We start from the raw sequence: 16,342 nt of genomic DNA, 5'->3' as shown, positions 1-16,342 counted from the left end.
TTGCAACCTGAGGTAGAATATCTTCTTTTTCGGTTGCAGTGGCTATGCAGTACAAACCTACTATAAAAATGTGAAAAATTGAGAGGAAAACATTCTGATTCATCCCTGTTTCCTTAAATTCAGATAACTTACAAAATCTTTTAATAATGTTGCCTACCCCGAAAAGGACTTGTATACATCTGTAAGATATAATATCACATAATCTGCATATTATACATTTTGATTACCTAATTTTGCAAACTAAGGGCTCTATGCAAAATGGAAAAGTGTAGATGAGAGGGGACATCAGCATTTATTACCTCTATGCAAACTAAAAGAACTGGAAGTGCAATTATTAATCATTATCAAAGCTTGGAGCCCACAGTATAAAACTTGAATCCCTTTAATAAAATTAAGACCATATCTATACAATTCTAGTACATTTAAAAGGTAACACCATTCAGTTGTATTGAAAGTCTTTTCTGCATCATCTGTACATATAGGAGATGCTCACTTAGTAAGTTTAGCATGATTTTATTAGATATATCTTAATTTGTCTGAAGAATATATTTTCATCATTCCTATGGTGATGTATCAGCTTTGGTAGAGATTTACATAAATTACAATATCTTTGCCAGAATCTTATTGCCCACATTCATTAATCTTACTAGACAATTACTACCACATAACAAGGGAACTCTGCCCTTTTAATATATTAATGTTATTCAAGATTCCCTGAATAATGAAGACAGAGTATCTGTTAACCACATACTGTCAGATGCCTGCAACATCGGTGGAATAAGCTGTAGCTAGAAGATTTGGTCTAACTTAGCAGTGAAACCACCTGTCCAGGCGATTTATTAGGAGAAGAAGCAACAGCTTTCCTTATTTCTCTGAAAGTAATATCTTCTTCAATAGTATTCCTTTCTTATGCAGAGTGTTTTGGAAGATTTATATCAGACTGGAAGCTCTGAATATCACCCAATGTATGTGAGATTTCAGATTTTTTATAAAAACGTAAAAGGGTACATTTATTGTATTTCTAACCTTTTGTGGTCAACACACCCAGGGTTCTGGCCAGTATAAGTGCCAGGATAAGTCCTGGCTTTTTGTTCTTCCAAAAGCAAAAACAACAGCCTTTATGGAAAACAAAATGTAACTCATCAGAGCCCTAACTACAGTATACTTAGTTACCTCTGCCTGGGGGACAGCTGAGCCCTTAACCTCAACTCCACAGAAACACACACACAGCTGCTACAATACCTCACAACACTGGGACAATTACTGCTTTTGATCTACTGGCCCTGGTCTACCGGTCACTGCCCTGACCAATCTTACAGACTTAGTGGAGCAAAGACATCTGTCACAATTGTTGTTAATGCAGTAATAGTAATTAAGTGCATTAACATAGTACTTTCTTCCAACTGCTTTAGTTCTACCTATAGGGTAGGTAATACTGATCCTCTGAAAGTATACTGTATTTTAAATGTATTTTCTTTCAACATCCCACACATTTAGGTAACTAAGTAAATGAGCATCTGTACTTATTTAAATACACATCGCTGTTTTGTGATAACAAAAGGATCTAACCCCAAAGCTACTTGTGCCTTAGATGAACATTTCATTTTATTAAACGCATAACAAACTAATCATAAATACTTTTGTATGTTTTACATAATTTGCAACAAACAACTGGGTGAAATCCGTGGATCAGTTAGCAACTGCCAAACAGGCCAGGGGCCCTGAATGGCTTCCTCTTATTTTGTAACCTTTCATATGCGGCTTAGGGGAACCCATTCAAAGTCACCATAGTCCAACAAAGAATCATTGAAGTAGTTCAAGGAGCCCAGCCTGAGTTCTGGTTTAGCTACTTATTATAGCCAATTGTTTTCAAATTGAATGTTAATTTGTTCAAATAGTTGAGTACATAGAATGATTGGGGGGGGGGGGGGGGTTGCATGGTGGCAAAGTGGCTAGCATCACTGCCTCACAGGGCCCAAGTTCAATTCCTGGGGTGCTATCTGCATCGAGATTGTACGTTTACCCTGTATTTGCATGGGTTTCCTCTGGGTTTCCACCCACAGGCCAAAGACCAATGCAATGGTACATTAACTGTAATTTGGTGCTAGTGTGAGCGTGTGAGTGTTTTCGTGTCTGTGCGTGCCCTGCCTGCATGGCGTCCCATCCAGAGTGTATCCTGCCTTGTGCCCAGTGCTTCCCAGGATAGGCTCCAGGCAACTCTAAATCTGAATTGGATAACCGGTCACTGAAAGTGATGTGATGATGTGAAGTACGTAGAAAGTTATTATTGAGAAGTTTGTCATTGTTGTATTGGGATTCAAAGTAGATAATACTATGTTTTTAAGTGGCAAATTATTGAAGAGGGTAAAAAAATATTATTTGATTTATGTGATTTGAAGAGTTTTGTTCTAAAGAGCGTAACATTACAGAAAAAATGTTTCTCTCCCCAGAAGAAAGTAGACCATTAATGTTGTGAAGATTTGTATGCTTTACAATTCAATGTAAATTAAATTAGTAAATTAATATTCAAATTTTCAGTGACGCATTTCACACCATATCAAGGGTGTAACTTAAAATTACCAATAAAAGCCAGAGCGTTTTAGAAAAAAAAATATTTACAAAATAAAAAGATATTCTTTACCTGTGATTAATGTTGAATCCGCAGTCTTTGAATTTATAATAAATATAAACAGTGAGCAGCACAACAAAAGGGACCATTGTCCCTCAAACTGTCCGTAGAGACTCTTCATTTTCAATCAGCACTAGTTAACATTCCTAAATTGTCCTTTTCTTCTTCGTTTCAAACTGATATCACAGATTCCTGCACGTTTCACAAAGTTGAAGGAATTCACATCCAGGAAATGCTAATAAAAATGTATACTGTATATATCCAAAGCAGAAAAACAGTTACGTCCCAAGTTTTCCCCGAAAAATGTTTAAATACAGTTTTTTTTAAGTTTTATTTATTTATAGTGTGCTTTCTGCTATGAAATGATGTCTGTCTTCAGACCTCTACTTTTTTAAATTAAAGATAAAAAGTCACACAGGTCTGTTTGTTAAGTCTTATAAATCTCATCAGTGGTATGAAGCCGCATTTTTGAGCTGCGCAAATTACTGTGAAACAGTGTTTAAGGCAGTACACACCTTAGGCAAACTTTCGTTACGTCTCACATTCAGTGATCAAATATATGCACCCATGTGGAGATATATTCTTGAGGATAAATATGCAGAGAGTCATAAGCATTAAATAACTCCTGATATAGTGCTTAGTGCAGTGTATAAATATGATCAATTCTGATTCCCTCATATATATGTAATTAGTAGTTCAGTGGGCAGCTGCATCAGTATGCATAGGCTGCAAAGAAACAAGTAATAGGTTTATGCTATGCTGAAAAGAAAACACAATGTTTGGACTGTGGAGCCTTCTTTGGGTGTGAGCTTCGGGCATTATTCAATCATTGTGTTTCTTTACTTTACTCTTTTGGAGATACCTCATATCTCATCATTCTGATTGGGATGAACAAACTTTCTCATTTGTTGAAAGGTTGTTGAAAAAATTTCTACAAAGAGACAAAGACCGGGGCTCCCTAAGTCTGCTCATTGAAGGCAAAACAATCCAGCAGGGTTTTTGCATCTCCTTAGTCATCATGAAAACAAAAGAAAGGTTACAAATGAGAAGGGGCCGTTAGGGCTTCTTACTCAGTTGGTTGCTAGTAAATAATTGATAACATTCAGGTGTTTCTTGAATGACATCAGGGTATTTGCTTTGACAACATGGCTGTGTAGCTTGATCCACGCTCCCACAACCCTTTCTGTAAAGAAGCTCCTTACAGTATATTGTCAGTCTAATTTACAGCTCCCTACAGTTTCCTCTTGTGTCCCATGTGTGTTTTTGTGTTTCACTGTTGATTCTAAAGAAGTTCAAAGGGGTCAGCTTTAATCTTTTAGCCTAACATAGTAGGAAATTCCTTTGAGCCTAGGAATGTATCTGGGTAATCTTCTCTGCCAGAGCAGCCATATCTTTTATGTAAGGAGGACCAAAATTGTACAAAGTATTATAAGTTTCGCCTTACTAGCCAGGTCTTACAGTACTGCACTCATGAAGCTGCCATGTGAGCCACCCAGCACAGATCTGAAGCTACTGGTACCCTGCAAACTCTGGAGCCCTGCAATCGAAATACATAATAAAATTCTGTGTTCTGCAAGTCAACTGGGGGACACAGACTGGACTGATTTCAGATTAGATTAAAAGAGTCACATATTATACCATGCATTTTTTTCTTTTCAAGAGATTCAAGAGAAGGCACAAACATAAAGCTTGAACACTAGGTACATTCACCTGTGCTGCCCTATGCATGAAACCACTGGACATGACAATAAATATAAGGAAAAGCCAAATAATGAACTATTCAGTGATGCGTAGTTTGTGCTCAGCCACGTTGCGCTATGTTCTTTCTGAAACCGACGCTGATGCAGTTGAATGATTAATGACTTTCTTGTTATGGGTACAATTCATTGTCAAGGAAAGATTGGTCAAGGAAATATTTATCCAAGCTTGGCAGGCTGCTGCGGAGGTCACACCTTGGAAATTCTTCTAATGAAAAGAAAACGCAGGGACTGTGGGCTGTTTTCTGACTTACGGAACAGAAAATTGCACCCCACCCATTTAATCAATAAGTCTTAAAAGTACGAATAGCTAAATAAAGATCACAGGAGTGCCGTATAATACGTTATTATTTTGTAGAGCCATGAACCATGTAGAAGGCAATGCAATATAACTTTACCATAGGGTTGAAGTTTATCAGTTAACATGCATCGCCAGTATTTGTTTTAGATTTTTGTTAAAAATGTGTATAGGCAGCACAGCGGCATAGCAGTTAACACTCCTACCTTATGGTTCTCTGGTTCTGGTGTCCTAATTCTGGGATGGAATGCCTTCTGTGTGGAGTTTGTATGTTCACCATGTGTTCACGTGGGGTTCTGCTGGGTGCTACGGTTGCCTATCAAAAAAACACGCTAGTTAGGTTAGCTGGTGCCTCTTTATTATCCCTGAGAGCTTGTATCTCAGTTTGTCCTGCTTCAAACTGGTGCCCCTCTTAAAGTGGGATACCTCATTATGACCTGTTCTTCCAAGCTTGTCTTTGGATTGCTGAAGCCTTTACCAGGAATAAGTGACTTTCTAATAAAAAAGTATGTTTCTATTAATCACCATATTCTAAAATGTCATTTCAATTTAAAATGCCTTTTCCTTTTTATGTAAAAAAATAGCTGAAGATTTGAAATGCAAAAGTCTGATATATTTTGCAAGATACCCATCTATGGAGAACCTTTCTGCAGCCATGAGTAGAAAAGCCTACACATTGCTTATCTTTGTTTCTGGTACCTTGTACATAAAAATCTTTAAATAACTAAATGTAAAACATGCCTAGGCAGTTCAAGTGCTTTAAATTTATTTATATGATTACATTAAATCGCTATCTTAATGATTTGACTCATGATATTAAGGAGAGTCTTTGATCCAGGCACAGAATGGTTTTTAAATATACTAAAACATTTTAGGGAATTGATATGGTTTATATCATGCAAAACAATTATCTGATACTGGCACGATTGCACAGATATAAAGGAAAATCTTAACTTATCTGTGTCAATAAACAAGGGAGAGTAAATTAAGCTGGGTACAGTCTGCTCAGTTTCTGCAATATCAAGGCATTAACATCACCTGTTTTGATGCACCTGCAAGGCAATTTTGTTGCCAGCATACAAATAGCAGTCTTAGTTGCAGAAACCATATTTTGTATTTAACCTGTCTTGAATGTGAGATCTCTATGATTATACTTCTTGTCTGCCCAAGGGCTAAGCAGACAGCACTTGATAAAGTAAATAAATACAAATACCATGCAAATCAAAAATAACTGCCTTGTCCTGTAGCTCTGGCTACTGAGGATATGGTTTCTGCTGGTAGTAAAAGCCTATTGAAAGTTCTCATACAATATATACAATCCTGTTGAAACCCAAACTTAATACATTCTTTGTATACTGAGTGCCTAGCTCAACAATCATTTCTTTACTCTGGAGGAATTAAAAAAAAACACTAAACACCAATCCTACATAGGAGGAGGAAGAGTTGTGGCTTTATGATAGATTCATTATTATGTACCTAGTTAATAAATCACATATCTTAAACAAGCTGTGATGTTGGCCTAATGGACTATTTCCTCATGAATAAAGTATTTGAATATATTCAGATTGCTAAATTTATTTTACAGCATGCCTGTGATTCATGGTTGTACAAAGAAGGGTTTGGTCCAACGGTATGACTTATGCTGTTTTAACTTCATGGCTTTATAGCTGTCTACTAGCAATATTTCTTAGTAAAGGTACACTAAACAATAAAGAACAGTTATGTGTTTTTTTTAAAGGACTATATTAATCGCTTTCTAATAAGGTCTCAAGTACTGCACCAATTGACATTGGAAATCTAGACTATTTTGCTTTTAATTACGAAGGTAATAATAACCACAAAAAGTCTGATTTGCCTTGACCCTTTCCTGGTTATAGCACATCTACAAACACCTTGCTGTTTTGTGGCTGTACTCACAATTACAAAGGGAGGAGGTATTGTTGTCAGAATTTTATTACAGAACATTTTCTTCTAGTAGGTAGGGATCCATATTGTTTGAAATTCAATAACTTCAGTTTCCTGCTCTGTGCTTGCAGTAAAAAGCGTACTCGGATACAAAGATCACAGTAAAGGTTTTGTATAATGAAACATTTTAGTTTTACTGTACTTTGAAACAAACAGCAACAGAAGCTTTAAAAGGTCTGACAGTTTGGCCAATAGTTAATAATAATGTAAAAAGAGCCACATTTACAATTAGAATGCCTGAATAGAAAAGAAAAATACTTACTAAGACACGATAAACCTTACTTTAACTTATAATATAATTATTTATGAACTGATTGAGCTGGGTATTGCAGACTCTCTGACCTGTAAAATAATTTGCACTTGTATGTATTTGTTCTTATCAGCTGACAGCAAAAGCAGGGAGCTTTTAATGTTGGAACCTAAATGTAGTCAATACATCGCAGTAATTGAAGTCACCGTTTGCATTAGTCTGTGACCCTGTTTTTGCCAAGTCAGTATACTGATCTTTTTAGCTATTGATATACTAACCAAGAAAGCGTTCAATTTACAACACCTGTGAGAAAGGTCAGATAATCAAGAGTGTAAATGGTCAATTCTGCTGAGGTGTGTTTACCAAGGATAGCCTGTATGCTATAAATCTGTTCTGGTTAATCATTTTATAAATGAAATCATGGTTACACCTTTAATGAGTTGTATGATTTGGTAAAATAACAAAATACATATTTGTTTCAGTAATTTGCATTGTTTCTGGAGACTATAAGATAAGTCAAATGGATTTATTTTGATTTTCAGTATACTTTAGAGAAAAAAAAACATAGTGCTAGATTATTAAAGCAGTTCTTCTAATAAATATACAGTACTTGTTAGGAATGTGTAATTTATCTCATCAACCACTTCCAGGAACATAAAGCTAGGATTGAAGCATGTTTCTCCATAGAGGACACAGTTTAAAAACCTGTCGTCTTGAGAAGGAATCTGTTTAAGGGTATATCTAGCTAGCATTACAAGACACAGGTTAACCTTTAACATATATTTAGAGATCTGTTTTTTTATGTCCCGATTTGCAATGCATATAATCTGAAACTTGAGATTTTGGAAATTGTGTTTGGTTGAGTCTTTTGGACGTATTTTTCCAAAGTTGGTGTTGTGTATCAATTACCTTGGTAAGCAGTTAATTTACTAAAGGTACCTTAGGACAAGAGGTATTTCCAGTATAAAGTACTGTACCTGAAAAAGTATATAGTGGATTATGATGTAGTGTGGGAAGTGGTTTTGTTATTTAAAACATGGTCATCAACACCCTAACAACGGTAACCAAGAATTCAATTTAAAAAAAATTATATTAATGAGCCTGATAAGATTAACACATTTGTTCCTCTTCTTGAAAAGTACATTAACGGTTAATGTGTGGTATAATAGAGAAGTCCTTTTGCATACAGAAGTGAGCAATTTGAGTTGGGTTGTGTCACCAGGACAGAAAGACTACCCTTTTTCACTGTTTCTGTTGACACATCACAAGGGGCTGTTTACAGAATACTCAGTCTCAATACTGAGCTTTTGTTCATTTTTCATGATTCATTCAGTACATAATACCTTAACCTATTTGGTTTTCAATACCTGGAAGTACATTTGATGAAGTAACAGAAGTGTTTAATTTTTAGGTTAACCAGACCAAAAGTAGCCAACGCAGGTATTGCTGAACTTTATAATGAACATAATAGCGCTTTAACCCATTCAGAATATAGAAATCTTCTCATATTGCCTTGTGACTCATGAGGGGAACTGTGGTTTATCCATTTTGTGCTAAATATATAAACTAAAAAATGATATAGAATAATTTGGATTTTTTACATTATTCCAATCATGTTCCTGAAAGTTCCTTTCTTACATGGATACATTTGTCACCAAATGAAAAAAAATGCCTCTGTGTTCTTCACAAACTGAGAAAACTGTTATAGCATACATGTTAATGTAAAAATACTTTTCTGGCTCATTTGTTTTTCTGTCTACCCAACTACCCAAAGTCTATGCAGATCAGTAAGAAAGACCTCGACTCATATTAAATACATTGTAGAGTATATAAGACTCTTTATTCAACATATAAAAAACCAGAAATAACCAAAAATACAGACGAAGGGGTTCAGCTGACAGATAAGGTTGGGAACCCCTGTCCTAGCTGATTAATACAGGGAAAAAAAGTTGCTGGAAATAATCCGATGGCTTTTCTCTGTACACATTCAGTGCATGGGCTGATTTATGAGCCCTTCTGCTATGACACTGTCCCATCTTGTGTGAAAGAAAGTATCGCGAATCTCTGTACAACAGTTTTTGTGCACATCCACAATTATTCTGTTTCTCTGATGAAAACTCTTGCCAAGGAAAAGAGAGATCTTTAGATAAAGAATTTCAAAATGAATGCAAATCCCTTGATAGCCTGTAAACCTGGTTGCCTGTAGCAATTAAACTACTAAGATAACACCTATCTAGTTTCACAACTGGACACTGGAAAATTTCGGAGTTGTGGATTCAATGTGTGGGTAATTCGATTTTCATTAAAGTCAATGGTATCAAACACATGAATTGATAAGAATTTCATTTCCACAGAAATTCTTGGCATTGCTGCTTCTGCTTAAAGGAAAGCTAAATGAAAGTTGTTCTTGCTGTATGATGCATTCAGTTAAAGAAAACATATTTAATAAATACCCTATCAAGACGAACTCTTGGAACATCTTTTGTAACTCAGTGAATGCAAACATGAGCTCACTAGACACTCCCTGATAAAGTACTTTCTACTCCAGTTACAGTATGCACACAACCCAGTACATTTCAACATTCACATTTCAGTAGAGACCTAAACACAGAGGTCAGTGCGTGTCACTTGCAGTCATTTACAATTTTACACTCGTAAAGGTTTTTCATTGTGCAGAAGTAGTGCTTTCATTCTCTTAAATATTCACTGTACTTATCAAATGTAGATTGTGCATTACTGGCTTCTCTGGATTTCTCTGCTGTTTATAGTTTTTTTGCTGTTGGACTGAAGTGGTATGAATTATAAAAAGGATCCCAGAGTGAAATGAGAGATGCAACAGATATCGTAGTAAACGATAAGGTGGGGATCTCCGCGTATTTATAAAGCAGTACATGCACTACCTCTAGCTGGTCCAATCCAGGGTATCTTTTTCAATAAGGTCACATTGTTACATCTAGCACATAGGAAGGATTTTTTTTTTTTATCCAAATGGATATCTGGTGTGAAAAAACATGTGACAAGAAGGCCTTGAGTCAACACAATTTGAATGTTGCAGTTTAGACAAGGACAGAATACCACTCCTGTCTCTATACTTTAAATGAGCGCAGGTGTTAAAGAAAGACCAGATCATTCCTTTGCACCTTTTTGATGAAGTCTCAACTTTTAAGCTTTTAAGAAGAGTCCAGTTTTATGGATTCCTTCCTCATACGTTTTATAATTGGCAGTTCTGCCACATTATGTTTGCATTAGTCTGCCTTTTGTATCCGATACACAGAAAGAAAATGAATCAACAATTGAAGATATTTGTGAAAGATGACATAAATAATTTTGCATTGCAGAGTTTTTGTTTTGGAACTACTGTATATAAGGCCCTGCTTGGCACTTTTTACACAGATCATTCTTCTGATTGTGATAAAGTACTCCTGTTGATTTTACACTACACACCTTGAACCAAGTTCTGCACTTTGCTCCTCTATTGTCCTCTTTTTCAACAAACTGGTACAAGAAAACAGAAGTTAGTGTTTATACTGCTTTCAATATACAACTCAGACACTACTAATCTCACCATTTAGGTATTTAACTACAAGGGAATAGTAGATCATTATGTATGATTTAAATTGTTGTCAGTATGCCTTGAAATTAGTATATTGTTCTTCCATCCAAAGTCATCTAATTGAAATTTTCTAATCTTCAGTTCTTGATGTGCTCAGTGTTCCCTGACACCTAAACTTAAAATACAATGCATTACAAATCCATTGCATTAAAAATTGAAATGCTCCAAGGCATACGAATGTGCGTTAATTGTAAGAACATGTGGAATTATGTCGATTAAGACAATTATCAAAATGTTAATGTTTAATAAAAATGTTCACACATAATGAAGAAAGGTGGAGAAAGTCTACTCATCCATTTTCCAAGTGCTTCTTTAAGTTTAAGGTTGTGAGGGAGATGGAGCCTATCTTGAAAAGCACTGGGCGCAAGGCAGGGTACACCCTAGATGGGATGCCAGACACAAACTCACACCAGAACCAATTTTCCCAGAAGCCAATTAATCTACCACCTATGTCTTTGGACTGTGGGAGGAAATCGGAGCGCCCAGGGAAAACCCACACAAACATGGAAAGAGCATTCAAACTCCACGCACATAGCACCCTCTGTCAAGAAATGAACCCAGGGCCCCAGTGTTGCGAGGCACTGATACCAACCATTGCGCCAACTTGCCATCCACCTTAAGTATATCGATACCAATTATTCCACCTGTTCTATTGTTAAAAGCTTTACTGTACAGACAACACAAAGGCAATGTATGCATGACCTTATAACAGGTGCAACTTGGTCCAAGGGAAGGGTCAATTTTTCACTACAGGGCTGGTTCACCATTGTTCCTCCATGGCAAAACAACAGTGACAGTGTCAAGGAAACTGATGTTTTTACCAAAACATTCCAAATGTCACAGGAATGAACCTGACAAACATTAACTTCACTTCCTCCACAGACGAAAATTACAAAGTCAAATATTACCCAAGGAAACATAACTTTCTGCAGGTCCATCTGTCCCTGCTCTGTGCCAACATCCCATTCTCAGGAATGGTGCCAGGATGTTCTGATAGTCCGGCATAATCTGTTTTCTGGGGCAAATTCTTGACTAGGCCTATCCTTAATTGTTCAGCTGGTTCTCACTGTAAGGTTCTATGTCTGTGAAAAGCAGCCACCATACAAGGTAAATCATTAATGTTCACAAGCGTTGTAGATCTCCTAGACTGTTTGGCAAAGTAAAGAACTTTTTTTTTAACTTTGTGAATATTTCTGTACTTTGTAAATAAAATATTTATGAAATTAAACAGTATTGGTATTCAAAATAATTTAGAAGAATGCTTCTGCATTTATGACATTGTTACAAGCATGTATTTAATCTTGTACAAATAAAAAAAATCAAAGAAAATGTAAAATCTTATCAGGCTAACCACGTTTCTATGACATAGGTGAGCCCAGCACATTATCTGTTGTGGTACTGTAATCATTTGTAATCTTAAACTCACAAAATAGGTAAAGATGCTTTTAAATGAGATTAAGCAACACATGATAAGAAGTGTTTATTTTCCTATAATCGGCAAGGGTGAAGATTCTTTGTCATGCAATAAGCAAAATGAGAGTGGTTCCGCCTTCTTTTTCAAAAGCCTACACCTCAACAAATGGTTAAGAAATTAAATTAACTGCCTCTGTGGAGTCTTCTGGTAGCACCATTTTGAAACATTAAACAAGTTTCATTTGGTGAATACACCTTGTTTTGAGAATGGAATGTTTCAGAAAAGTAATACAGTAGTGTATACTCACACCTTTCTCAGACAAATTTGTCTCATCTAAAGTATTTTTAAAGTTAACATTACTGAAGACCTTTGTAAGTAAAACATATTCCAGCATAAAAAAAATGTTGTATTCCATACAAACCTTTTTGGGTTTTTACGCAACTAGTGACTGATATAATAATTGAAGCAGATATAGAACGGTCTTCATTTGTGTTATTTGTTCAGGACCATCCTTCATAAACATTTTTGATGTTTCACTCTGAACTTCATTTTATTCATTGAACAAAACAATGGTATATTCACAAACCTTTAAGTAGTATTGTTTAAATGGAAAAAGTAAAGGTTTATTCCATGCTGAAAAAAGAAGAAAGAAACACAAGGTTTTGGCTGTGGAGCCTTCTTTGGGCATACACCTGAAGAAGGCTCCACAGCTGAAACATTGTTTCCTTTCTTCTCTTTTCAGCAGGTAACAAACCTTTACTTGTTCCTTTGCAGCCTACGCATGCTGACGCAGCTACTGACCTGTATTGTTGAAATGCCAAGGGATCGAGATTCTCAGTTAAATTATAATCTCAAAGAGAACTAAATCTTTCTTTTCTATCTGTGAAAGAAGCCCATGTATAGTTACTCTACTGTATATACTACATCACTCTGGATAAGTGCATCAACTAGGGAAATAATATAGGTCAACTGAATGGACACAGAGAAGCTTTGATGATCTTTACCTTATGCAGAGTTACAAAGTCTTAGTATGATACTAGAGATAAGGTATTATTTTTTTATTAGTAGTAGTAGTACTATGTAATCAGGAAAAATGAAAGATAACCCACTCTACTGTTTGAACAGAAGTAGGAATCTATTCTGCTACCCATGTGTAGACTGTAACAAGTTAAAAATGTCCTGTTTGAAAAAAGCAGCTGACATGGCAGTATAGCACTCAGCATTGCGGTCTCATGGCATTCATTCTTATCTTCTTAAACTTCACTCTGCAGGATTCTCACCAGAGTCGACACTTGCCTTTACTGTAGAGGAAAGCACACGAACTAGAATCTTGAAAACAGTATTCTTGAATTATTTTTGAAAAGGGCTAGAGATGCACACTTATTGCCATACAAACAACACTTTTTTTTTACAAAATATGATTTTGCCTGAAGAGTCCAGGAAACTTGCAGATCAGAGCAGTCAGTCAGTCAGTGGTGGTCTCGGTGACAGCAGCAGTCTGCCAGGACAGTGCGGGAGACTTCCTCCCATAGGAAATGAGACCATGGCACTAAGGCTGCAGGTCAGAGCTCAGGCAGGCCCTAGACCTCCTGCAGTTTCGCCACGTCCTGCTCCTCACCAGCCTGTGCCTGTTCCTCTCTGTGAGCTGCTCTCTTCCTGCGGCGCTCTGCCTCTGTCACAGTCATGGGATGAAGAGGGAAAAACCCAGACAGCCCTACAGCCAGAAAGAAAAGCCACATTAAATCTCATGTATGAGCTTCCATGACCTTTCTGCAGTGGAACTGAGGTCAAAGTTACAGCTGTACATGTATGTTTTATCATGTTTCCCTAGTGCTAGTGGTGCTACATTTCTCAGATAACATTAGGTCCTCATTCACTAAATACAACAGCCAGAAAAAATATTTTTCTTTTAACAAAAAGAACTGAGAAAGGAAAGCCTTCCACACAGCACTGTGGGCTTCAGATGGAGGTGAAACTGCACCAGACTCATCAAGTTATCTTGAGCAGTGTTCGTTTAAAACTAGATACATTAGAGGTATTCATTAGCACTGTTCTGTAACACCTGTTTTTGGACATGTTGAATGAATACGCTAATTAGATATCAATTAATCTTTCTCGAGCCTAGAAATGTGTTACATACAGCATAAGACAAAAGCCGGGTTTGCTTTTTACTTTCAGACACTATTCAGCCCGACTCGAGATAAGGACCCCACTGCCGGCAGAAGAAAACGCACCAAGAAGCTTCGCCACAGGTTTAGTGGGATGAGCGCCACAGCCGATCCAGTACTTGATTCTCTCGTAGCTGAAACTGACGAGTTTCTCGTTATAGATGTTGGGAAGCGGGTCGTACGATCCCAGCTGCTCGATGTATTTGCTGTCCCGGGCCCGTTTGTTGTAAGCGGCCACAATTCGGTAGAAAGGCCTGTTGGTGCAGCCACCCAGCGCCAGACGGATCACTACATGTCCTCCGTGGTAATGTCTCAGCAACGAAGGTGCTATTGCGGGGGAGGAAAACAGAGAAAGCAGTTGCATAAAAGTCCTGTAAAAAACAACAGACGCTAGAATTCGATTATACAAAATTTCAGTTTCTCAAGGACGTAATATTAAGCATATTGATGGTACACTCATCGGAAGCCACTATTACTCAATAACGTAATACTCGTTTGATGCCTTTGCGTTGCCTCGATTCAGTAGTAATCGTATACTTACTAAGATGAACCATGTTGGATTCTTCGTCAGCAACACCTAGAACGAAATAAGCACTCTTTAAAATCGATTATACCCATTCGCAATAATTAACATCTTATTAATTGGAAAATGTTTTCTGAAGAACGACAGTCAACGTTTTGCAAGTGCAAATTAAGTGAAAGAATTTGAGAAAAATACAGTATTCACGTACCTGACGAGCCTACGGTGATTTCCCGCTGGGATTATACGACCACCACAAGGCGGTACTCCTCAAATAAACAGAATATCTGAAAAATATTTTTTTGTTATCGAGGAGTCACATTGACTAAGGCGCAGCCATATTTGTTGACGTATGACCCGGAACTGTAAAGTTAACCCTTTCCCTTATATTCGGCATTTTACGTTTCAGATGACGAATACCCGAAGAGTTATTCATCCTTTTTTGTGCGCAGAAATGAAAAATCCACATTTGCATAAAAAGTTGCATAAGGGTTTGATCATTGTGGAACGAGAGTTTTACGATACTCCCTATAAAATAATATGAATACTCTAGATACTCTGGGTGAACATATTATATTTTCTGTTCCAGTTCTTTTTTTATTCTTGTGTCTGTAGTGTGTTGTTACTGAATAGTAACCTTTTGTGGATTTTTGAATGAGATCTAGGATTTTTTAGAGATATAGGACTGGAAGCCTTAGTCCGTGCCCTTTGAGTGCCTGAATTGTCTTTTGTCTATTGATTTAGTCAAATCTGGTTAACATTAAATTAAACCATTCAGCACAAACGTAAAGTAATTATTATTATTATTATGAGCAAGACGTGTCAACAGTAATTTAATTTAGCATTTAGAGAATAAGAAAGCAGGAATATGTACACTATTCTTTTTGAAAATGATAAATAGGTCATTTAGAAGAGGTTACCTTAAAGCAAAGGCTTTATGATTTTTTTTTCTTTATTTCTTTACTGAAAGTGTAATTTCTTGTGTGGGCTGGACATGTGGTTTTGTGTTGTGTCCTTATGCATTAGGAGTACTGTAAACAAGGAATGTCCTTGAGAAGCCCATCAAAGCCCTGACTTGAATCTGATAGGAAACCCGTTGAAGATTTGAAAATTGCTGTCCATCAACAATCTCCAACCCACAGGACAGGACTTGAATATTTCTGAATCGCGTCGTGTGAAAAGTTAATATTGACTTATCCAAAAAGACTCGCAGCTCTATTTGCAAGTATTGACTCAGGGGTGAATACATACCCAATCAGCATATTTTGATTTAACATGTTTTGATCATCTGTACAGTTTTTACTGACCTTTAACTACCTTCATCCACAAACGTTTGTACATGTGAATTTTATGTTCAATTCATGTATTGGTGTTTCAGGAAAAAGAAAGAATATTACATTAACGAATAGATGGGACCAATCAGCGTAGCATGACAGACCTGAACAAACTGGGTAGATTCAACAATAATATAAAAACAGGATGTGGAAGAGATATAAGCGAAGGAAAAGAGAAAAGAAAAAAACGGCAGTGAAAGGACAGAAGAGGGGCAGATTTTGATTTGAACTATATGTTTAAAATTGTAACATTTATATATAATTTATAGTGTGTAATTCAACAAAATAGATCATCATTAGAAAGGGTTGAGTACTTTGGCATGAAATTTATTTTAAAGGCGCTGAAATAACAGGGGAAGGCAAATCACATACTGTAGATTGCTTCTTTAAATAC

The 16,342-nt window shown here is 36.5% G+C and overlaps 1 protein-coding gene across 1 annotated transcript; it reads right to left on the bottom strand.

Moving 5' to 3' along the window:
- Positions 1–11,977: 11,977 nt before the first annotated feature.
- On the bottom strand, positions 11,978–14,974 carry mrps16 (mitochondrial ribosomal protein S16). The gene is made up of 4 exons (XM_088938321.1): positions 14,826–14,974; positions 14,636–14,671; positions 14,161–14,421; positions 11,978–13,640 (listed from the first exon to the last, which is right to left on the bottom strand). The coding sequence occupies exons 2-4, from the start codon at positions 14,646–14,648 to the stop codon at positions 13,507–13,509; spliced, it is 408 nt and encodes a 135-aa protein (XP_088794447.1). The 5' UTR covers positions 14,649–14,671; positions 14,826–14,974; the 3' UTR covers positions 11,978–13,506.
- Between the last annotated feature and the right edge of the window lie 1,368 nt (positions 14,975–16,342).

This window comes from Atractosteus spatula, chromosome 20 (assembly GCF_055471065.1).
Source record: "Atractosteus spatula isolate fAtrSpa1 chromosome 20, fAtrSpa1.hap1, whole genome shotgun sequence".
Lineage (NCBI taxonomy): Eukaryota > Metazoa > Chordata > Actinopteri > Semionotiformes > Lepisosteidae > Atractosteus > Atractosteus spatula.
The sequence above is the reverse complement of the archived record's forward strand: the minus strand, read 5'-3'. Positions and strand labels throughout refer to the sequence as shown.